This window comes from Macaca thibetana, chromosome 1, assembly GCF_024542745.1.
Source record: "Macaca thibetana thibetana isolate TM-01 chromosome 1, ASM2454274v1, whole genome shotgun sequence".
In the NCBI taxonomy this organism is placed as follows: domain Eukaryota; kingdom Metazoa; phylum Chordata; class Mammalia; order Primates; family Cercopithecidae; genus Macaca; species Macaca thibetana.
Genome location: NC_065578.1, coordinates 129,514,744 through 129,536,825, shown reverse-complemented (window position 1 = coordinate 129,536,825; position 22,082 = coordinate 129,514,744). Strand labels below are relative to the sequence as shown.

Genomic DNA, 22,082 nt, shown 5'->3' with positions numbered 1-22,082 from the left:
AACTAGCGCAACATATTAAGGCGCTTCTGGCACAGCTGCTTTTGTTACGTTTTTCTAACGCCATTTTCGAAAGTGTCGTAGGCACCTGTGATGAAAGCCCCAGTATCACAGACTTTGTGGGGACACTTCAGGCTTAGAAGTAATTTTTTTCCCTTATACTGCTTCTTACTAAGTAGCTATGTGACCTTGGTTAAGCCATTCCATACAAGTCAGATCCATAGGCACAGCCGGGCACTTCAAGGACAGGGTAAAAATAGCAAAGAAGATGAAACCTATGCAGTCTCTGCTAAGGCTGATATTTCAACTCGGCAAATATTTATGGAGTTCCTGCTATGTACCAAATACTTGTGCATCAAACGTACTTCTCTCCTTTTCCCCCACTAACCCTCCTTTCATCTAGGAAAAAGTTACCCTCCTCCTAGCCTCTAACCAGGTGACCAGCCTCTGTCTTTGCAGTCTGAGTCATCTGTTTTTTCTTTCATTCCAGGTCCAAGTATGAGGAAGATAGGAGGTAAGCAAGTCTATGATGTGCATTTGCAGCTTTCAAGGTGGAAGAAGTGGGGATGAGCTACTATGCTTTCCATTTCTGACAATCACAGGGGAGTCCCTCATGTTGTACAACCACGTAGGACTGTGGTTCCTGCAAGTCTAGCTCTCAGGTGTCTATGTGACCATAACATAGGGTTCATGAGGCCCACGCCCCTGATGCTTAGGGATCACCCCTGGGGATGTGGATCTGTTCCTCAGTGGGAAGACGCCAAGCTGCCATTGCTCCTCACAGTGCCATGCCTGGCTACAGCTTCTCTACCCAGATGAGCCCTTTGTCTCCCTTCTCACTTCTTTCCCTTAAACTACCTAAAGTAGTGACAGTAATTGTGGAATCAGCCTGTTAGTGGCATCTGCAGAGGGGAGCTGGTGTGCAGCACAGTTCCTTTCTTGGCACATATTAGAATTTTTTTTTTTTTTTTTTTTTTTGCAGCCTATATATTTATCTCATTGTTTTTCATTAGCCAAGATTAAAATGAGTCTGCATTCCCTGAGCATACACACTAATAAGGGAGAGAAAATAGGGTGAGGAGTCTGTTTTACAGGGAAATACAGACAGAGCTAAAGCCTTGCTGCATTGAATGCAGAGTGGGTCATCATCCAGCAAATTGTGGCTACAAAGACATTTTTAAGCAGAAGTCTGGACATTTTCATTTGTGGCAGTTGGAAGCCACTTGACAGCTCCTTGTCCATCTCTTTTTCTCTGTACTGGGGTGGGAGGATGGTGAAGGCAGTATACCTTGGCAGAGGCTGCTGGCATTTCTCCTTTCCCCTGGCCTCCCCACCCCTGCATATATGCCTGAGAGTATCAGCTGCAGACCTCAGCCGGTCTTCCACGTCTGCCTGTGTCTTGACCAGGCAGGAAATTATTTACTTACATTTTAGGGAATTGGCGTGTTCTTCCACTGACCATCATCTGCTCATGGGGAAGAGTTCTGCTAAGGGAAAGAGTAAGACTTCTCCTGGGAGAAGTCTTATTCTTGGTTACCTGTGGGCTCACTGTGTGGAGAAGGTCATAGTCCAACTTTTGGCCAGCTTCTGCCTGCTGTCCCATTTAATTATTTTAGACTTTTCTTTGAATACTTTCACCTGTAACTACCCCTTCCCCACTCCACTGGGTGGTGGTGAAGAGATTGTTTGACACAGGGAAGATAACTTGAGCTCTCTAATTCAGGACACTGTTCCTCCTTTACAGCGCCCCCATGGACTTTGCCCTCAATACCTACATGAGCCATGCTGGGATCCGTCTTCGAGAGGCACGACCTTCCAACACAGCTGAAAAGGCCCAGTCTGCTCCTGACAAGGACAAGTGGCTACCCTTCTTCCCTAAGACCAAGAAGGTGAGGGCCAGGCATGGTGGCTCATGCCTGTAATCCTAGTACTTTGGGATGCCAAAGCGGATGATTGCCTGAGCTCAGGAGTTCGAGACCAGCCTGGGCAACATGGTGAAACCCCATCTCTACTAAAATACAAAAATTAGTCCGGCGTAGTGGTGCATGCCTTAACCCCAGCTGCTCGGGAGGCTGAGGCACGAGTATTGCTTGAACCCAAGAATTGGAGGTTGCAGTGAGCCAAGATCATACCACTGCACTCCAGCCTAGGCAATAGAGTGAGACTCTGTCTCAAAACAAATAAGAAGGTAACAGCTGTCCTGGAAAATATCTCCTCTTGGTGCAGTTCTCTGTGCTGAGGTGGGTCAGGAAAGCCATTTTGCAGGTCTCTGGCTACATCCCTCCACCTGGATGTGGACTCAGTGAGAACCCCCAGACTAGAGCAGCTCTCAGTCCCTTCCAAACCCAGGTCAGAGGTGAATGCTTGTTAGGGTACCAGCAAGAGTCAACTCTCCAGTTACTTGCTGAGGGCCAGCCTTGGGGGACAATGGCAGAATTGATTAGCAGCCATGCCTGAGTATCAGGGCCTCCTCCAAACCCCAGTGTCTCCTGTCTCAGCAGAGCAGCAATTCCAAGAAAGAAAAGGATGCCTTGGAGGACAAGAAGCGAAACCCCATCCTCAAATACATTGGGAAGCCCAAAAGCTCTTCTCAAAGCAGTGAGTATTTGGGGAGCAACAGCCTTGGGCATTCCTTGGGCAGGGACCTCAGCCCTTTCATGTACCAGTATGTTGGCAGAGGGCCTTCCTGTGTTTCTGGGAACCGCAGACCCAAACTCAGACCACAGCCACTTTCTCTCCCCTTGCCAAATCCAGTGCAGGATCTCTGAGGTTCAGGTGAATATTTCTGAGCCAAGGAAACCGTACCGGTCCCTGGGTCTTAGTCTAGGAACCCAGAGCAGTTCTAGCTACCAAACGACCACGTGAGAAACATTTCCCCTCGGCAAGGATCGCCCTGTGGACAGTAAATACTCCCTTCACCTTCATCCAAGGGTCTATAATTGGTCCCAGCACACAGGACTGCAATAGTACAGATGCGGGAGGGGCATGGTTGAGTCACTATTGAGTAGAACTAGTCAGGTTGGGGGCAAGTTTGGGTCCCAGAGGTTCCCCTAATGCCATCAGTAACCCAAAACTCAACTGATCCTATCATTGATCTCTTCCCAGTGTGTGTCATTTGTCTAGAAATTGTTACTGTCCCCTCCCAGTCAGTACCTTAAGCCCCCCAATATCAATGGGAATCTGTGAGGGGTCGTGGGAGGCCGGCTGCCCTTTCTGAAATTGCTGCATTACAGGAGAGGGAAAGGGATTCTTCTAGATCAGCCTTGGTTTTCACCGCTACCATTTCATTTTCTGGCTTGATGTAATTTTTATTTTGATTCTTAAAACATTGATTTGACTTTTCATGGTTTACTTTTGTTTTTGTTTGTTTTTCTTCTAGCATTTCATATTCCCTTGTCCCCTGTGGAAGGTAAAAGGACCATTTTCTTTGGGTTTGTCTTTGCATTAGCATTGAGTTTCCATCTCCCAAATCTTGTCTTTTCTGTTTCTTTCTCACCATCTCCCATCCTGTTCCTCCTCCCTCCCTTTCTTTCTTCTCTCCATTTCTCGTATGTGTTGCTCATTGTTGCTAAAGCTGCTGTGTGCTGCAAACCCTGTGGGTGGTTGGGGAGGGCACCACCCTCATGCCAGGTACGAGACCTTGTCTCCTAACCCAGAGTTCCAGGGGGCAGAGCTCCTACTCCCGCAGGGACAGCGCCTTCTGGTAGTTCTGGCCAAGACTAGACTTCTGGTTCCTCTGGCGGTTTTTCCACAGCCTGAGGCCTTTTCTCTATAATTCAGTCACATCTCCATGATGAGTTTCCAAAAATCCAGAGTTCTATATAAGTGAGGGGAACCCTCACACATTGAAGGGTCTTGCAGTGAAGCAGAAGTGCCTCAGAATTTTTTTTTTTTTTTTTTTTTTTTTTGGAGACACAGTTTCACTCTGTCGCCCAGGCTGGAGTGCAGTGGCGTGATCTTGCCTCACTGCAAACTCCGCCTCCCAGGTTCAAGGGATTCTCGTGCCTCAGCCTCCCGAGTAGCTGGGACTACAGGCATGTGCCACTATACCCAGTTAATTTTTGTATTTTTAGTAGAGATGGGGTTTCAGCATATTGGCCAGGCTGGTCTCAAACTCCTGACCTCAGGTGATCTGCCCGCCTTGGCCTCCGAGAGTGCTGGGATTATAGGCATGAGCCACCGCACCCAGTCAGTGCCTCAGATTTTTGTTTTCAGTTAAAATAATAAAAATATCATTTTCGAAGGTGATTTTTTTTTAATGTAAAGTATGGGTCTCTAACAGTTTTTCTCTTGGGTATTTTTGTTCGTATCATCTACTTAAGCCCCTCAGTATAGCACCTCCATCTCTTTTGACGTTTAACTACCAGCACTGTATAACCACAGCAGTGAAAAAAGAATGACCCTAAATGTATTTTAGAGGACCTAGTATCTTCCAGAATCCGTATATTTAAAACATTAATGTGATACACATTAATCCATAAGAAGTTTAGAGCCTACAGTGAAATGTCACAGAATTGAGCAAGTTCATTTCCTGTTAATAAGGTCCATATGCATGCAATTGATTAACACTTTGTAGGTTCAACAATAAATATAGAGAGAGAGATAGTGAGATAGCAATGGGATGCAATCTGGAAACTATTCTGTTAGTGTAATTTATTTTACATAAAAGTGAAAATTAAAAATATTATCTTCAAAATTAATTTAAAAGTTACTAAACTGCTAGACCGTATGCCATTTTAAGCAATAAAAATAAGGAATTAATGAAAAAAAAAGTTTATAAAACAAGGGGAAATAAAGAATGGCATTGAAATCCAGTCCCCAGTTTTTTTGGTTGGTTTTTTTTTTTTTTTTTTTTTTTTTTTTTTTTTGACAGGGTTTTACCCTGTCACCCAGGCTGGAGTGCAGTGGTCTAGTCATAGCTTACTACAGCCTTGAACTCCTGGCTCAAACAGTGCTCCCACCTCAGACTTCCAAGTAGCTGGGGCCCCAGACGTACATCACCACACCTGGGTAATTTATTTTTTGTAGAGAGAGGGTCTCACTGTATTGCCCAGTCTGGTCTCAAACTCCTGGGCTCAAGCGATCCTCCTGCCTTGGCCTCTGAAAATGCTGAGATTATAAGCGTGAGGCACTGTGTGCCTAGCCACTTTGCTCTTTTTAAAAATCCATTTCCTTCTACCTGTTTTTCCCCTGTTACTCTGGGTCATTCGGTTATACCAGCTCTCAGGGCTCCGCCTGTATTTTACCACAGCTAAGGTGTAACTCTATCTAGAACATAATTGAGCATTTTCCAAGTGGCCCATGGGAAAGGGAAGAGTGGACTCAGCCTGCTGGCTTTCAGTTATAGGATGTTCCCAGGCTCCCACATCATCACCCAGCCAGGGCGGCTCAGGGCTGCAGCTGCACAGCTGACCCTGGCATCTGCATGGCTTCAAGACCCAGATGCACATTCAGGCTGGGACAGGCAGATCTGCTCTTAATCTTCAAAGTGAGAGTGATGGTAATAGCCCCTACTCCTGTAATGTGCACCCACAGCCACTTGTACAGTTTTAGAAAAATATTCCCAAGCCACTTGCCTAAAGGCTGTGGAATTGTAAACTTTGAAGACAGCAGCTAAATTTTTTTCTGTTCTCTCTGACTTATAAGTTTTCTTATGGAAGTCAGATTTTGAGACAGATTTGTAAGTTTGTATATGTAGATGTCAGAATCTCTGAAGTAGGATCAGGGCCCAGACCCTGGGCTGTTGATATTCCCTCCCCATTACCCCTTGTCCTTTCCACTGGTCTCAGGCAGCCAGCATTCCTAGCCCACCCCTGTTCTAATATCGCTGGGCTCAGAACTGAGCTAGTTGACTTGAAGGTGAACCCTTTATCTCTATTCCCTCCTGCTGAGAGCCACGGAACTCTGGATCTGAGTTCCCCAGGGGCTGTAGTTGGCATTACCTGTGCCTTTTCACTCCCCATCTGTCCTCTCTGTTTGTCTGAACAAGAACAGCTCTCTTGTGTCTTAGCTTTGAAAGGGGGCTGGAATTTGAATGCCAGTGAAGTCTCTCCTCTCTTCCTCCTAGGTCATCTCTTACAGTACTAAAGAGTCTGATTCTGTAGTGATGGAGGCCAGAGAAGGGCAGAAAGGACAGGAAGGAGAGGCAGAGAAAAACGAAAAATTCATGTAAATTTGAGAAATGCCTAATATATTTTGGCAACATGGGCAAATTACATGTAGATGTGCTTTGGTATTCCTGGCTACTGATCATGACTTTCAAGCAGAAGAATGTGAGGGCCAAAAGAATGCTTATGGAAAATATACTTCCAAACCCTCTCATTTTGTGCACGAGGGAAGAATAAACCCAGAAAGACAGTGTGACTTCCCAGGGCCACAAAACGTATTCATAGAAGAGCCAGGACCAGAACACATCTCCTGACTCTTGGTCCAGTGCTGTTCTCATCCACGCTTGCTCATTGCTCTGTCTTCGGGGATCTGGGGAAGTCTGGGCCTGAGAAGCCGTCCCTGAACAGCAAGCCTAATGTCCTTCATTTTCTTTTTGCTTCTAGTCAAACCAGGCAATGTGAGGAACATCATTCAGCACTTTGAGAACAACCAGCAGTATGACGCCCCAGAACCTGGGACACAGCGACTCTCGACCGGAAGTTTTCCTGAGGACCTGCTGGAGAGTGACAGGTAGCAGTGGCTGGATGGGACTCACTAGCTGCTTGAAGAGTGGGGCATGGGCAGGGCTGATGCTGGGGTTTAATTCCAGCTACTTTACCCCCTCCACTAGCTTCTAAGGCTCCATCTACAGAACTTCCTCCCCACCCCCAGTATCTTCAGGAGACACATTGTGTGCTGGTGAAAAAGCCAGTGGAAGAGCAAACAAATCCCTGACTTCCATCCCAAGAACTACACACTTTTCAAATTCCCTTTGGATTTATCACCTGACTACTCAGTAGCCTTCATCCAAGATCGAGCTAGATGATATAAAGAGGCCAATCAGGAAACCCTAAGTGACAAGGATAAGGAAGACTATAGTGGGCGCAAGAGGGGTCCTGGGGAAAAAAGACCCAGGCAGGCAAAAGGAAGTCGTTTCGTGTCTGTATGTGAAGAAGAGAGCCAGAGATGAGGTTCTGCTGGGTACTTTAAAGACAAGTGATATAACTCTAGGCATCAGATGTCCACCTCAGCAAAGAGAGGCAAAGTGGATTGATTACAAATGAACTGCTTTTCCCTTTTCAAGAAGAAAAAAGGGAATTGAGACTGGCATCTCTCATATTCTTCTTTGGTCAGGTTCTCACTAGAGTCCTCATCTGGTATGAAAACATGTTCTTGGACTTAGTTGCTCTTGATCGTGACATGGCAGCAGTCAAGTCATGTCTAAAACTCTATAGCCAGCACTTCAAATCACATGCCTGTAGTCACAAGTATTCCTGCCACCCTTAAAGGTGACTTAAACAGGTATAGTAATGTGGTCTTGTGCAGGGGGAAATAATTCTTGCGGACACTCAAGCCTCAGAGCATTGAGCTGGAGTACAGGCAGGCATGAAAGCAAGTCAGTGTGAAGCAGTGTGGATATTCAAGCCATTTTGCCTTTGCTTGTTTGTTTGGGGGATTTTTTTTTTTTTTAAGAGACAGGGTCTTGCTCTGTCACCCAGGCTGGAGTACAGTGGTACAATCATAGCTCACTGCAGCCTCAACCTCCTGGGTTCAAGAGATCTCCCACCTCAGCCTCCTGAGTAACTAGGGGTACAGGCATGCACCACTGCACCTGGCTAATTTATTTTTATTTTTATTTTTTTTGAGACAGTCTCACTATGTTGCCCAGCTTGGTCTGGAACTCCCAACCACAGCAATCTTCCTCCTCAGCCTCCCAAAGTGCTCGGATTATAGGCATGAGCCACTGCCCCTGGCCTATTTTGCCTTTGAAATAACTAATTGTCAAACCATAAGCCAAGCTTTCCTGCTTGAATGCAGGTTACTCCTTTCTGTTTATATGAAGCCTTTTTTCAGCTTAACACGTGTCAAAAGATTTTGCTGCCATGAGAATTGACAGATTTACAGGAGATAAAGGTTAGATTTGTACTGGGGGAAGGTTGAGTTCTAACATTAGTGGGTAAGTTAAATATGCACATCATGTGATTCCTGTGGTAGCAATGATGTAGATAAATCAAATATTTTAAGATTATAAGACATCAACATTTTGAGAAAATATTTGAGACCATTTACAAACTTGCATTCTTGGCATGGCTAGGTAAATTTGCCCTAAGACACTCACTAGGATCCTAAAGCTACTCTAAGCAGAAACCTTTGGATTTGATGATTATAAACTCATTGGCAATCTCAGAAGAAACAGTATTAGCAGTATGGTGGGTCAGAGATTGTTGTAGATACTCAACAGGTATAAGATGCTCCAGTTCTAGAAGGCAGTACCCTAGGAATTTGGGGGCAAAGCTAGATGATATGCCTCACTTCTTGGTGGGAGCATTACTTACTTCTGGGTGCGTGAAGGAAGGCGCTTAGCTCTGCAGCCCCAATAGCTCCACTGGGTTTTTATTGTACTGGTACAGTGACCCATTAGGACACTGAAAAGTGTTCTGAGTTAGTCTGGGTTGGGATTGTTCTAGCAGAATTCTGGGGGGTGAATTCAGTAAGGGATCAGTGGGCAGTACGTTTTCTAACCCTGCAGATGAAACCCTCAGGACCCTAGGAGATGAGCTCCATTTTGGATCATCCGGCGGTTTGGGCACCATGAATGGAAACCGAGACATTTAGCTCCTCGTTGCGGCAACCTGCTGTGCTATTAAGAGCTCTGCAGACATTTTCAGGCCTCCTGTGGTCCTAGAAGCAGAGCAGGATGTAGATTACTAATAATATCAGAAAAGCAGCCCAGCAGGGCCACAGCATGGAGGTGGGGGGACCATCCTGGGGCAGCTAGGGGTCAGAGGTGCCAGCTGTCTCAGGCTGATGCACGGCCGGACTCGACTGCAACACCCAGTCATCAGCATCTCATCAAACCCCAGAGACACTCAGTAGCCAAGCATGGCAGGCCAAGGAGCGGGTCCTGCCTGTCAGTAAAAAGGCCCCTGTAAGCACAAGCCTGTCTGCTCCTGAGAGGAAACGGAATCTTAGGAACGGTACTGTTAAGATAAGAATGGAACTCATCGCATCACAACTGGAGGGCTAGGAATCCAGCAGCAGATAGAACTTTCTGACAGGCCGTGTGGAAAATCCTAAAATGAGCTGTGAATGTAGCGACTCTACTGTCCTCTTAAGACCTCTTCAAAGAGGTCCGCCTCAAGCAGAGTTAAAGGCGGCAGCTGACCCACTCCAAAGCAGGGCAACATGGACTGGCCACTAGATGGCCCCATGGGCAGGGAGCTGGGACTTTGTGGTCCCTGATGAGGGACGATGATGTCTACCACCTTCTTGACAGGAGCATGGTGTCTCAGGCCTGTGGACACACTATAATTCGGATTCCTTTAGCCCCAGATTTAATCTTCCTGTTGGGATCCCTTCCTAATAACTCCAGAGGCAGATGACTCTGTCCATCCATCAGGCTAGGCTGAGGAGAGAGGAGTTTGTAGAGCAGCAAAAATGGTCTATCACTGAGAAGCTTCCACTGCCATCCAGGTGCTTTGGCCATGTTCAAGGGGAGAACCTGTGGCATGGAGGCATCCTCGAAATGGAGTCGCAGGTAAGAGCTGGCCAGGATGTAAGCATGGCCTACTGACTTCCCAAGTCCCAAAGTCTCTTGTCCCTTCCCCCAGTTCACGCTCAGAGATTCGCCTGGGCCGCTCTGAAAGCCTCAAGGGCCGGGAAGAGATGAAACGGTCTCGAAAGGCGGAGAACGTGCCCCGCTCTCGCAGTGATGTTGACATGGATGCTGCTGCGGAGGCTACTCGCCTGCACCAGTCAGCCTCGTCCTCTGCCTCCAGCCTCTCCACCAGGTAGGCAGGGTTACAGTGGCTGCACCCATGGCCATCTCGGGAGTGGGCGCAAGGATAGAGGGTTGCTGAGAGTTGACATTCCCTCCACAGGTCTCTTGAGAACCCAACCCCTCCCTTCACTCCCAAAATGGGCCGCAGGTAAGTGATGGGCACAGTGGTGCCTCTGTTTGGTGTCTGTGTGTCCCATCCACATCCAGCTGCTCCTCTCACCCGCAAGGGGCTGGTTGGGTGGGTGTCTCCTCTTCTGGGCCCGCTGGTTTCCCATGTGCATGGGGCAAGCAGGTCAGGCAGAAGAGGGAGGGCCAAACCCTCCATGTGAGTTCTTCCTCCTGAGTGAAGCTGAGCTGCCTGTTATCCCCCAGGAGCATTGAGTCCCCCAGTTTGGGGTTCTGCACGGATGCCCTCCTTCCCCACCTCCTAGAGGATGATCTGGGCCAGCTGTCTGACCTGGAACCAGAGCCAGATGCCCAAAATTGGCAGCATACAGTGGGCAAGGATGTGGTGGCTGGGCTAACCCAGAGGGAGATCGACCGGCAAGAGGTCATAAATGGTGAGAACATGCTCCACTGCCCCCAGCTCCGCTCACACATGTGGGAATGGGTCCAGGATGCCTAAGACACAAGGGTGGGAAAGAGGTTAATAGGGTGGGGGGCCCCTGTCTGCTGGAGCAGGTCCATGTTGCCTGTTGCTATAGGTCCCCCTCAGTTCTGGCCCTTGGGGTAAGAGAAAAGTTGCTGTATGATCTGAAACCAGCACTTCAAGCTCCCCCAAAATTAGAGTGGTGTGGGAACCAGGCAGGGACTCTAGATACTTGCTGATCCATTTTCTCCCTGGCTTTCTACCCTTCTTGTCACAACCACCACTCAGAGCTGTTTGTGACTGAAGCTTCCCACCTGCGCACGCTCCGGGTCCTGGACCTGATCTTCTACCAGCGAATGAAGAAGGAGAACCTGATGCCCCGGGAGGAGCTGGCCCGGCTCTTCCCGAACCTGCCTGAACTCATAGAGATTCACAGTAAGGAGCCTGTGCCCCTCCAGACTCCTCCTCTGCCTCCCTTCAGCTTCCTGTTCCGCTTTGGCCCCACTGCCAGGAACTCCCTGAGCAGATAACCCCCTACCAATCCCTGGTGAGAAAAAGATCTGTGGACAGCCTGAAACCAGCACTGGAGTTCACCCTGAAAGTAAAATGGTTTCCAGACCCTTCCCATGGCACTGCTGTCAGAGATTCGTTTCTCTCTGTCAGAAAGGTTCTGGCGCTTGAGCTCAACCCCAGGCATTTCGAGTTGTTCTCTTCTCGCCCCAGATTCCTGGTGTGAAGCCATGAAGAAGCTCCGGGAGGAAGGCCCCATCATCAAAGAGATCAGTGACCTCATGCTGGCCCGGGTATGGCTCCAAACTTCTCCCTCTTGGCAAGGAGGAGACTGGGGGAGTCAGGGTCTCATTACCCAAGGCCAGGGAATTTGGCAAAGGAAGGGATAGGCAGGGGTCTGGTCCCAGGCAGGGGTGTGATGCCTGGCCCCATGTCCATTCTGCCTCTTCAGTTTGATGGCCCTGCCCGAGAGGAACTCCAGCAAGTGGCTGCACAGTTCTGTTCCTATCAGTCAATAGCCCTAGAGCTAATCAAGACCAAGCAACGCAAGGAGAGTCGATTCCAGCTCTTCATGCAGGTGCGTCCTTGGCCATGCCTTGGCCTTCCTTCATCTCTGTCAGGGTCACCAAGGATCTCCTGAACTTCTCTCCTCCTGGCCACATCCTCCCTCTCTACAGCAACTCCCTCTGTCCTTCCGCATGAGCTCCTCAAAAGCACTGACTGACTCTAGACAAAGAGACCTTTGTTTGTGGAAAAGAATCCTGGATTAGCAGTCAGAGGCCTGGCTCACCCACCAGCACCTGTGTGCACTGAGGTGGATCTCAGTTTCCTTGTCTATGGAATGGCAGCAATATGCCTGCCCTTCTGTTTTGACCATATCCCTTTGGATTGGTGTCTCCCTGCCACCACAAACCCTTCACTACATCTTTAAGGAAGAAGCTTCTACTACTATTTCTGAGTGATCCACCTGGTGTTAGGACCTGTTTGTCATGTTCACCCATCTTGGCCCTGAGCCCATAAGCCAGCTCCCAACCACGCTGACATCTCCTCCCTTCTATGTCTCCTGCTGTCTAGGAGGCTGAGAGCCACCCTCAGTGCCGGCGGCTGCAGCTGAGAGACCTCATCATCTCTGAGATGCAGCGGCTCACCAAGTACCCGCTGCTGCTGGAGAGCATCATCAAGCACACAGAGGGTAGCGCCTGGGGAGGGGCTGGCGTCCAGACTGTACAAGAGGGTCTAGCTTTAGGTTGTCACTCTCCCTGGGATCCTGGGTATCTTTCACTACCCCCAAATTTCAGACATTGGAGTCAGGACAGAGAGGTGTTAGGAACCCCAGTCTGATTTGAACAGGCCTTCTAGTGGCATAATTGTGGCCATTTACCACAGTCTCTGTACCTTGCATCTGTAGAGCTGGTTGTGGTAGAGGCAGGAATTCCCAAGAGCTATCAGTGTCTTCAAAGCAGTGGTCTGTCTGAGACCTGAAGATGCTCAGTAAAAGTTACCCTTACTACTTGAGGTCCTCGTGTGAGGCAAGGGTGGCTCACCTCCACCCACGTCTGCTGGTTTGAAGCAAGCCAGTTGCCATGGATGAATTCAGGCAGATAATAGCTGATGCCATGTTAGACTTCTCAGGCAGGAGCCCCAACCATCTCCTCTGTCCATTTTGGTAGGTGGCACCTCTGAGCATGAGAAGCTTTGCCGGGCCCGGGACCAGTGCCGGGAGATTCTCAAGTATGTGAATGAAGCGGTAAAGCAAACAGAGAACCGCCACCGTTTAGAGGGCTACCAGAAACGCCTGGATGCCACTGCCCTGGAGAGGGCCAGCAACCCTCTGGCAGCAGAGTTCAAGGTAGGAGGCAGAGACTGCAGCACAGTCAACCCCTCACACTTTGTGGGCACCCTTAGGAGCAGAACTCTGGTCAGGGCTTGGAGAGTCTTGGAGGTAGGAGACAAAGACCGGATAGGGTGGCACAATGGAGCCCCAGAAGACACACACCCTGTTATTGTCACCCTGTCCCTAGATGGACAAGGTAGACAGCCCTACCCAAGAAAGACTAGATGTTGGAACTCAGCCTGAGAGAGCAGGGGATCGGGTAGAACTGGAGGTAAGGTGGAGATCTTCTGGGAGGGAATAAAGCTGGAGGCATGGGCAGGAAAAGCACTGTGTGATCTTCTTGGGACTGCAGTTGGCACATGGTAGGGGCAGGTAGGAGACCCAAGTCAGAGCCATCAGTATATCCCCCCGCTGGCACATGGCACATGACTTCACAGTTACCTTTTTGCTTGTCTTCATCCCCCACAAGAGAGTAAGAGCAAGGACTTTTTCTTACTTACCAATTCCCAGCACCTTAACACAATGTCTGGCACACAGTAGGTTCTCAAACACTTGAATGAATGAATGAATGGTGTCTCCTTAACAGAGCCTGGATCTTACAACCAGAAAAATGATCCACGAGGGGCCCCTGACCTGGAGGATCAGCAAGGATAAGACCTTGGGTATGTGCCAGGGGACTGGGACTGAGTGGGAACCTGCAGTGGGTGGGCCTCCCTGGGCTTTTCTCTCTGTCTTTCCCAAGCATTGAAACATGACTGGAGGTGATAGCTCAGGACATGGGAAGGGAGTAACCAGAGAGAGAAATGGGGTCACCAGACTCCCAGGGCTTCCTAGAGCCTCCAAGAGCCTATGGCCCTACATTGTGCTCATGAAGGATGAGTGGGCACCAGGGAACGTCTCCCCACGACCATACCCCTCCAGACCTCCATGTGCTGCTGCTGGAGGACCTCCTAGTGCTGCTGCAGAAACAGGACGAGAAGCTACTGCTGAAATGCCACAGCAAGACCGCTGTGGGCTCCTCAGACAGCAAGCAGACCTTCAGCCCTGTACTCAAGCTCAATGCTGTGCTCATCCGCTCTGTGGCCACAGGTACCTGGGGAGATGGTCCAGGCTGGCCTGGGGCTCAGGGACCATGTCCAGCGAGTGCTGGGTGAGGCAGGGTCAGTGTGGAGCCTTTACAGGACCTACCTGTCCACCTGTGTTCCTTTCCTCCTGTCCTGACCCAGCCTAAGCAGGAGGACTGGCCCAAAGTGGGGTAGGATGAGGGTTAGGATGGGGACCAAGAGGAAGATAGACAACCAGGCACAGGGGTGGTCAGCAGTCCTCAAGCACAGTGCTGGTTTGGATGGGACGTGCACACCCAGGATGGGGTAAGAGTGTCTGAGCAGGATTGGGAAGAATGGGATTAGGCAGAATGAGTAGGACAAGCCTTATCTGCTATAAGAGTGACTTGGGCAGAGTTTGGTTACAGAAGATGTTAGTACCCACGGTACAGAGCTGGGTCCAGTGGACAGAGACGTTTCAATGAGAAGTGCAGTGTGTGTGAGAAAGGGCTCTGGAGCAAAATTCTCTGGATTCACTTTTTTTGTCTGTAAGATAGGAGTGATACCTACCCTACCTCTTGGGGGCATCAAAAGGAATGACAGGTATGAAAAAGTTTTATAAAATTATAAACTATAATCCCACTGCTTTGGGAGCCTGAGGCAGGCAGATCACTTGAGGTCAGGAGTTTAAGACCAGCCTGGCCCACATGGTGAAACCTGTCTCTACTAAAAATACAAAAATTAGCCAGGCATGTTGGCAGGCACCTGTAATTCCAGCTACTCGGGAGGCTGAGGCAGGAGAATTGTTTGAACCTGGGAGGTGGAGGTTGCAGTGAGCCAAGATGGCACCACTGACTCCAGCCTGGGCGACAGTGAGACTCCGTCTCAAAAAACAATAAAAAGTTTTATAAATCCTAAGCACCATACACACATCAGCCATCACTATTATTAGAGCAGGAGAGGAATGGGGTGGCTGTGAAAGATGACATTAGGGGTCCTGGAATTTCCTCTGTCCCTTGTGTAAGTGGGTTCCAAGTGGTCCTCATGATCCACATCTGTCTCGTGCTGCACTCTCCATCCGCGTTGAGGGTCAGGGCTTTGAATCCCACTCTGTCACCCTGGCCCAGGCTGCAGTCACACCTCCCATCCCTAGTACAGACCCTTCTACCTTCCTTTCCTCACACAGATAAACGGGCCTTCTTCATCATCTGCACCTCCAAGCTGGGCCCACCCCAGATCTATGAGCTGGTTGCATTGACATCATCAGACAAGAACACGTGAGAATTGATTGAGGGGTTACCCGTAACCACAGTCCCTTTGGGACCAGGGTGGTGTGTATGAGGACAGTGGATAGCAACACCAGGACTGGGCCCCAGAGCAGTGCCTGGACAGGGGGTTGGGAAGGGAAGTGGGAGGTAGGACAGAAGTAGAGAAGCTGGGAGGGGTCATCACCCCTGAGCTAGTCGCCAGGCCCACTTCTGGGAGAATGAGTTTCTGGCAGTCTTCCAGCAGCTGCTGCTGCTGCTGCTTTCCTTCCTGCCCTACTCCCTTCACCGTCAGGCGAATTAGATTCATGCATCCTTCTCAAGCATTTGCCTCCTGCCCAACCCATGTTCTCTGACAGCAGCTGCCAGAGATGGCGTGGTACAGTGGAAGGAGACAGGTCGAGTCAAACAGTTTCCCAACTCCAGGGTTTTCATCTTTCAAAATGTGGCTAATGCTACCTGTTAGAGAATTACTTTAGAGAGAAAACACAGAATGCTTTGCCCAGAGTGTAACAGAGGGTTGGTGTCCAGGATTTGGTAGCTGCAAGTAATATAACCCCAAGGGAGCAGCCCGGGAGGACTGTACAGGGAGGTGGGCACCTGCCAGGCAGAGGGTTCTTAGGGCCTGGAGAAGGGCCTGGAAGCCTTGCTCCAGTGGGCTCAGTACGGGGTGGTGTGTGCCACTATCTTGCTCTCACTACAGTCCTCTCTGTTCCTGCCGAGCAACAGATGGATGGAGCTCTTAGAAGAGGCCGTGCGGAATGCCACCAGGCACCCCGGAGCTGCCCCGATGCCCATCCATCCTCCACCCCCAGGCCCCCAGGAGCCAGCCCACCAGGGCCTCACACCCAGCAGGTGCAGCACTTAGCCCTCCAGACCCCGCACTCTCTCCACTCCAAACCTCCTGTTTCCTGCTGCTTCTAAGCCCTTCAACCCCAGGGGTGGACAGCCACAACAGGGAAATGCTAGCAGGGAGCAGACAGCTCCAAGCGCTGGCAGATGGAGAAACATGCCCCCATCCCTGCTTCCTGTCCCTGTCCGCTCCCCCACAGTCTGCCACCTGGCTGTAATAGAGCTGAGCCTGAAGTAGGGTGAGGGGGATGTAGAGCAGGGGACCAGAGAAGCTCAGCCAGCAGCCCCCCTCCTCTCCGGGTTGCCAAGCAGACCAGCCAGGTGAGGAGGCCCACACCGTCCTTCTCGGGTCCTACTGCATTGCCCATTCTAACACATGAGTCCAGGGTGGAATCTCCTGACATCTCACCCTGAGTTGGTTTCCTCCCTCAGGGTAGAACTGGATGACTCAGACGTGTTCCATGGTGAACCCGAACCCGAGGAGCTGCCTGGAGGTAAGGGCCCTGAACTGTCCTGTGGGAGCCTGCCCAGGCCTTTTTCTGTAGGCACAGGTTGGGTGTGAGTATGGGGCGATGGGAGAGTCCATCGGGGCCCGGGGTGTGAGGTTTTGATAAAGAGTAGAGAAGAAACAGGGCAGGAGGAAGAATCTGGAAGAGGAAGGAGAGCAGAGTGAACAGACTTAAGAAAGGGTGAACTCACTCACCTGACCAGAGATTCCCACCCAGCCTCTCTGGGTGACAGCGTCAGCCATGGAAGAAGACGAGCAGTCTGGCGGGATCCACGGGCCCTGCATCCGCCAGGGGGTTACTGTTGGGGAGAGAGATGCGTACTGCAACTATGGGGGTGGAAAACATGGGGTCCTGGGGAGCTCAAAGGGCTTAAGATGCAGTTACTGTGATGGGGACAGCATTCTCATTGAGAGCTTATGTGTGAAGTAACCTGGGGTCTTGGGTTTCAGGAGAAATCTCGGGCTTCCTGGCTGGGTGTCTGTTGTTTCCTTCTGCTTAGAATGCTTTTCCTCCTAACGCCACACCTCCTTCATGTCTTCATTCCAGTGTCCTCTTGGTCCAATCTGTTTAATACTGTAGCCAGCACTGCCCAGCCCCCAGCCCCATGCCCTGCTGTTGTCTTCTTTCCCGTGGAAGTTACTGCCTTCTAACAAACTACATAATTGACTGAAGAGTCTTATTTTTGTATGTCCCTCCACTAGAATGTAAGCTCAACATGGGCAGGGATCTTTTTGTTTTGCTTACTGTCATATGCCAAGAGCCTGGGACAGTGCCGGCCACAGGAAGTTCTCAGTAAACAACGGTAGAACGAATCCGTGTTCCCAGCCCTTTGGCTCCAAAGCTGCGCATAGGCTTTCCCATACAAGCTGTCTCCCTTTCCCTGCCTTCTTCTCTCATCCAAAACAGGCACTGGGCCCCAGCAGAGGGTCCAAGGGAAGCACCCGGTCCTGCTAGAGGACCCCGAGCAGGAGGGCAGTGCAGAGGAAGAGGAACTGGGTGTCCTGCCTTGCCCTTCTACATCCCTAGATGGAGAGAACAGGGGCATCAGGACAAGAAACCCCATCAACCTGGCCTTCCCAGGCCCTCTGTTCATGGAAGGGCTCGCTGACTCCGCTCTGGAAGATGGTGAGTGCTTCAAGGCCCTGCTGTCAGCCCCTGGTCCCCAGTTGCACAGCCAGTGTGAACTGGCAGGCGCCTGCACCCTCCACCTTCCCGAAGGCTCTCCCTGGTGTGCTTGAGGAGAGATGGATGCAGAGACAGATGTCATTCCCCACCCAGCCCCCACCAGCTAGTTGACCAGAGCCCTCCAGCTTCACCTGTGCCTGAGGTCACCACCTTGGGGTCGGTGGGGCAGCACAGCGATCCTTCTGGCGTGGTGTGCCATCCTGTGCTGGGAAGACACCACCCTGTTTCCCTTCCAGTGGAGAACTTGCGACACCTGATCCTGTGGAGCCTGCTGCCAGGTCACACCATGGAAACTCAGGCTGCCCGGGAGCCCGAGGACGACCTGACACCCACACCTTCTGTCATCAGTGTCACCTCTCACCCCTGGGACCCAGGCTCCCCAGGGCAGGCGCCCCCTGGGGGTCAAGGGGACAACACCCAGCTTGCAGGGCCAGAGGGGGGACAGCCAGAGCAGGAGGACGTGGGTCTCTGTTCTCTGGAACACCTACCCCCAAGGACCAGAAATTCTGGGATATGGGAGTCTCCAGAACTGGACAGGAATCTGGCTGAAGATGCTTCAAGCACAGAGGCAGCAGGAGGTTACAAAGTTGTAAGAAAAGGTAAAATAAATGGGAGTGTCCAGTGGGGAGACAAGCTCCCTTGCTAGGTGAGATAAGTCTTCCGAATAGCTGCTTCCTTCCCTATATTCCCCCTGCGTACCTTGTGAGCAGAGACCTACACTTGGTCCTGGATGAAGGAGACACGCTGATACCAGGCAGGCTTTGGAGTTAGGCAGTCGAGATTCAGAGCTTAGCTCTGCCACTTAATATCTGTGTGGCTTTACACAAAATTCTGAATCATCTCTGAACTTCATTTTGTAACACATAAGGACATTTCCTTCTGCCTGGCACAAACCAGCTACCAGCAACCAGTCTCTGTTAGCGCTCCTCACTCATCTGGTCCCACGGAAAAGAGCCGCCCTTCTCAGGAGCCTCAGGCTGGGAAAGACAGGGCAGGTGCATGCAGCCCCTCACACCAGGCAACAGCACCTAGGGCAGTAGAGGTGGCAGCTGGGACTGGAAGGGGTGGAAGACAAAGCTGAGAAGACATTTGGCGAGTGAGGGGTATGGGGAGTGAATAAGGTGGCAGGGAGGGCACCCCGGGTTGGAAAACACCATGGGCAGCCTTGAGACAAGAAAAGCCAAGACAAGCTCACAGGGAGGCCGACAGGTCTGCCCAGCCCAAGCAGTGAGCCCAGGGAGGAAGGTCCCTGCCCCGGGAAGAGTGGGCTGGTCTGAGAGGGTGGCAAGAAAGAACAAAACCTGGGGCACACCCGGGGTGGGGTTCCGCGCTAGTGGGCCTGCCCTCCCCTGAGGTTCCACTCTGCCGCCCTTCCAGCAGCATTTTTCATTCCATCTGCCCAATGCCCGCCTTCTCCTGGGTTTCTGGGAACTGACCTTCCTTCTCTCTCTGCTGGTGAATTGGTGGAAAGTTCTCTGCACTGCCTGGGATGTCATCGTGTATGATCTTGTGTTCACCTTGTTCTTCCCGTTTTCTCCTCCCCCGTCCCCACCTCCTGCCCTCTCTCCTTCCTGTTCTCTCTCCCTTCCCTTTCCTTGTCTTCTGGTCTCTCCTCTTCCTGGTGGTGGTGGTGTCGGTGCAGCTGAGGTGGCAGGCAGCAAGGTTGTCCCTGCACTACCAGAGAGTGGCCAGCCAGAGCCTGGGCCACCTGAAGTGGAAGGCGGAACAAAGGCTACGGGTAATAACTTTCTCCTTGGAGCTAAAGACAGGCCAGGACTGGAGTGTGGAACCTGTGAGGGCAGAGTCAGACCCCTGCCCATGGTCACACACACACCCACAAGCTCCCTCAGCTGCCTGGAATGGGGAGGAGGAGGAAGATCTGGCTCTAAAGACAGGGACAGGCCCTGTGCTGTCTTAAGAATCCACCTGTCCAGGCTCCTGTTCAGAGTGGCAGGGATAAATGCCTGTGTGCAATTGTGGGAGGGGCAGGGAAGCCTGGCCTGGTTCTGGGGACCCAGTGTCCTTCACCTGATACTCGAGCAGCCACTTCCCCACCTCAGCCGCTGCTCCAGTGTCACTGTGGAAATCGGCTGAAAGGGCCCCCCAGGTTCCACAGTGGTTCTCTGTGCTTCCTGCCTGTCAGGAACCCTCCACGTCCTTCCTCCAGCTCTCTCTGACACCCCTTGGTTGGGTCAAGGGACCTCCAGAGGATCATGGCATGGATGGAAGAGGGGCAGGGCAGGGCTGCAGTTCATCCAGAGCTGGAGTCAGGCAGGGCAGGAGGGCTGCTGCCTGCTCCTTTCAAAAGAGCCTGAAACCAGTCCACAATCTGTTTACTCAAGGACGGGGAGCCACTCTGATTTCCCCAAATGAAATACTGCAGCTCTGCCACTTCTCCCTTGAGTTCACCACTCAGCATCTCCCCTGGGTTGGGGCCAGACTGAACAAAGTGCCATCTAGAAAATCTCGGGAGTGGCCGAGCGCGGTGGCTCATGCCTGTAATCCCAGCACTTTGGGAGGCCGAAGCGGGCGGATCACGAGGTCATGAGATCGAGACCAGCCTGACCAACATGGTGAAACCCCATCTCTACTAAGAATACAAAAATTAGCTGGGCATGGTGGCACAGGCCTGTAATCCCAGCTAATCGGGAGGCTGAGGCAGGAGAATTGCTTAAACCCAGAAAGCGGAGGTTGCAGTGAGCAAACATCGCGCCACTACACTCTACCCTGGTGACGGAGCGAGACTCCGTCTCAAAAAAAAGAGAGAGTCTCGGGAGCAGGGCTTTTAGGGGGCTGGCAGACAGTGAGCAAGGCCCATGTGCTGCAAGTTCATCTGGAGAGGACTGCCTGGCCTGCTCTGTCGGGTGGCTAGGGAATCCCACAGGAGCGGGAGGATAGCTTCAACTTCTCTGTTTGCCTCCTGATCTCATTCTCTTACTGTGGGGACAGGGAACTGCTTTTATGTCAGCATGCCAGCAGGACCCCTGGACTCAAGCACCGACCACTCAGGGGTACCCACAAGCCCCCCTCAGCCTGACAGTGTCCCTGCAGGGCAGGCAGAGCCTCGGCCTCAGCTGCAGGGAGGCAATGGAGACCCAAGACGCCTCAGCCGCTCTCCCCCAAGCCTGGCCCTCAGGGACGTAGGCATGATCTTCCGTACCATTGAGCAGCTCACCCTCAAGCTCAACAGGCTCAAGGTGAGGGAAACAGGGCTTGGGTCCCTGCAGGCCTTCAGTCCATCACTCCAAAACCATTCCCCATGAGTGAGATGTGTGTCTTCGCGGGAGCCCTAGATCCTGTCCTGGCCCGGGAATCTTCCCCCAGCCACCCTTAAATCACAGCCTCATCCCCAAGGCCCAGCACAGATCAGAGTATGACCCCTTCCCCAGGGGCCTTAGGAATAGAAGGACTTGAGCAGACATTCCCCCGCCGACTCTTCCAGGATATGGAGCTGGCCCACAGAGAGCTGCTCAAGTCCCTCGGGGGAGAGTCATCTGGTGGCACCACGCCTGTGGGCAGTTTCCACACAGAAGCAGCTAGATGGACAGACGGCTCCCTCTCACCTCCCACTAAGGAGCCCCTGGCTTCTGACTCCAGGAACAGCCATGAACTGGGGCCCTGCCCTGAGGATGGTGAGTGAAGCCAGGTCCCTCTCAGGACCTACCATAGGGGAGAAGTCCGCCACCTGGTGAGGACACATCACTAAGCAGTGAGAGATAGTGGTTCTGAGAGTCTGGTTTCCCCTTGAGTGAAACGAATTCATTCCCTCAGCTTCAGAGAGGGATCTTTTTAGGGAAGTCCCACAGAAGCTCCCTGGAAAAATGGGGAGCTTAGAATTGAGCCCTCTTTTTCCTTGTATATGGAGGTAACAAACCAGGAGGAGCCTGGTCTCACATCTAAGATCAGTACTTTTTAAAATTACATATATATGTGTGTGTGTGTGTATGTGTATATATACATATATAAAATATATTTTCTATTTCTTCGAGACAAGGGCTGGCCTGGCTATGTTGCCCAGGCTGGTCTCAAACTCCTGGGCCCAAGTGATCCTCCCTGCTCAGCCTCTGAAGCAGCTGGGATTGCAGGTGCACACACAGTGCCAGCCTAAGACTGGTGCTGATTAAATGGTTCAGAACCACACTGGGTGAGCCAGGGACACAGCTGTGTCATAACTCAGGAAGACAAGGCATGTACCTACCTGATCTAAGGGCTTTAGGGGCTGATGAAAGTGGAGTTCAGTAGACAACCCTTTTCAAGCCCTGCAAGAAACTGGGGTTTCTGGAGGAGAAGGAAGGTGCTGAAGGGGCTGCTCTCATGAGCCTGAAGACTTTCTAGACAGATCATGTGGAAGCGGTCACCTCAGGCTGGCC

At 51.3% G+C, this 22,082-nt stretch overlaps 1 protein-coding gene across 14 annotated transcripts in view; it reads left to right on the top strand.

The window, feature by feature from the left end:
- Positions 1–22,082, top strand: part of ARHGEF11 (Rho guanine nucleotide exchange factor 11) — a 109,464-nt gene that overhangs the window by 86,142 nt on the left and 1,240 nt on the right. For 6 of the 14 annotated variants that reach the window (XM_050779315.1, XM_050779367.1, XM_050779334.1 and 3 more), the window contains 23 exons: positions 488–511; positions 1,742–1,886; positions 2,496–2,595; positions 3,377–3,406; positions 6,549–6,675; positions 9,756–9,935; positions 10,026–10,073; positions 10,298–10,485; positions 10,803–10,949; positions 11,238–11,317; positions 11,476–11,601; positions 12,099–12,216; positions 12,695–12,873; positions 13,445–13,520; positions 13,780–13,947; positions 15,088–15,178; positions 15,896–16,021; positions 16,451–16,512; positions 17,434–17,652; positions 17,949–18,311; positions 19,355–19,450; positions 20,662–20,909; positions 21,155–21,344. In XM_050779315.1, the coding sequence (XP_050635272.1) occupies positions 488–511; positions 1,742–1,886; positions 2,496–2,595; positions 3,377–3,406; positions 6,549–6,675; positions 9,756–9,935; positions 10,026–10,073; positions 10,298–10,485; positions 10,803–10,949; positions 11,238–11,317; positions 11,476–11,601; positions 12,099–12,216; positions 12,695–12,873; positions 13,445–13,520; positions 13,780–13,947; positions 15,088–15,178; positions 15,896–16,021; positions 16,451–16,512; positions 17,434–17,652; positions 17,949–18,311; positions 19,355–19,450; positions 20,662–20,909; positions 21,155–21,344 (3,131 nt within the window). The remainder of the gene's footprint in view (positions 1–487; positions 512–1,741; positions 1,887–2,495; positions 2,596–3,376; positions 3,407–6,548; positions 6,676–9,755; positions 9,936–10,025; positions 10,074–10,297; positions 10,486–10,802; positions 10,950–11,237; positions 11,318–11,475; positions 11,602–12,098; positions 12,217–12,694; positions 12,874–13,444; positions 13,521–13,779; positions 13,948–15,087; positions 15,179–15,895; positions 16,022–16,450; positions 16,513–17,433; positions 17,653–17,948; positions 18,312–19,354; positions 19,451–20,661; positions 20,910–21,154; positions 21,345–22,082) is intronic. The other 8 variants (XM_050779416.1, XM_050779376.1, XM_050779410.1 and 5 more) reach the window with 4 other exon arrangements.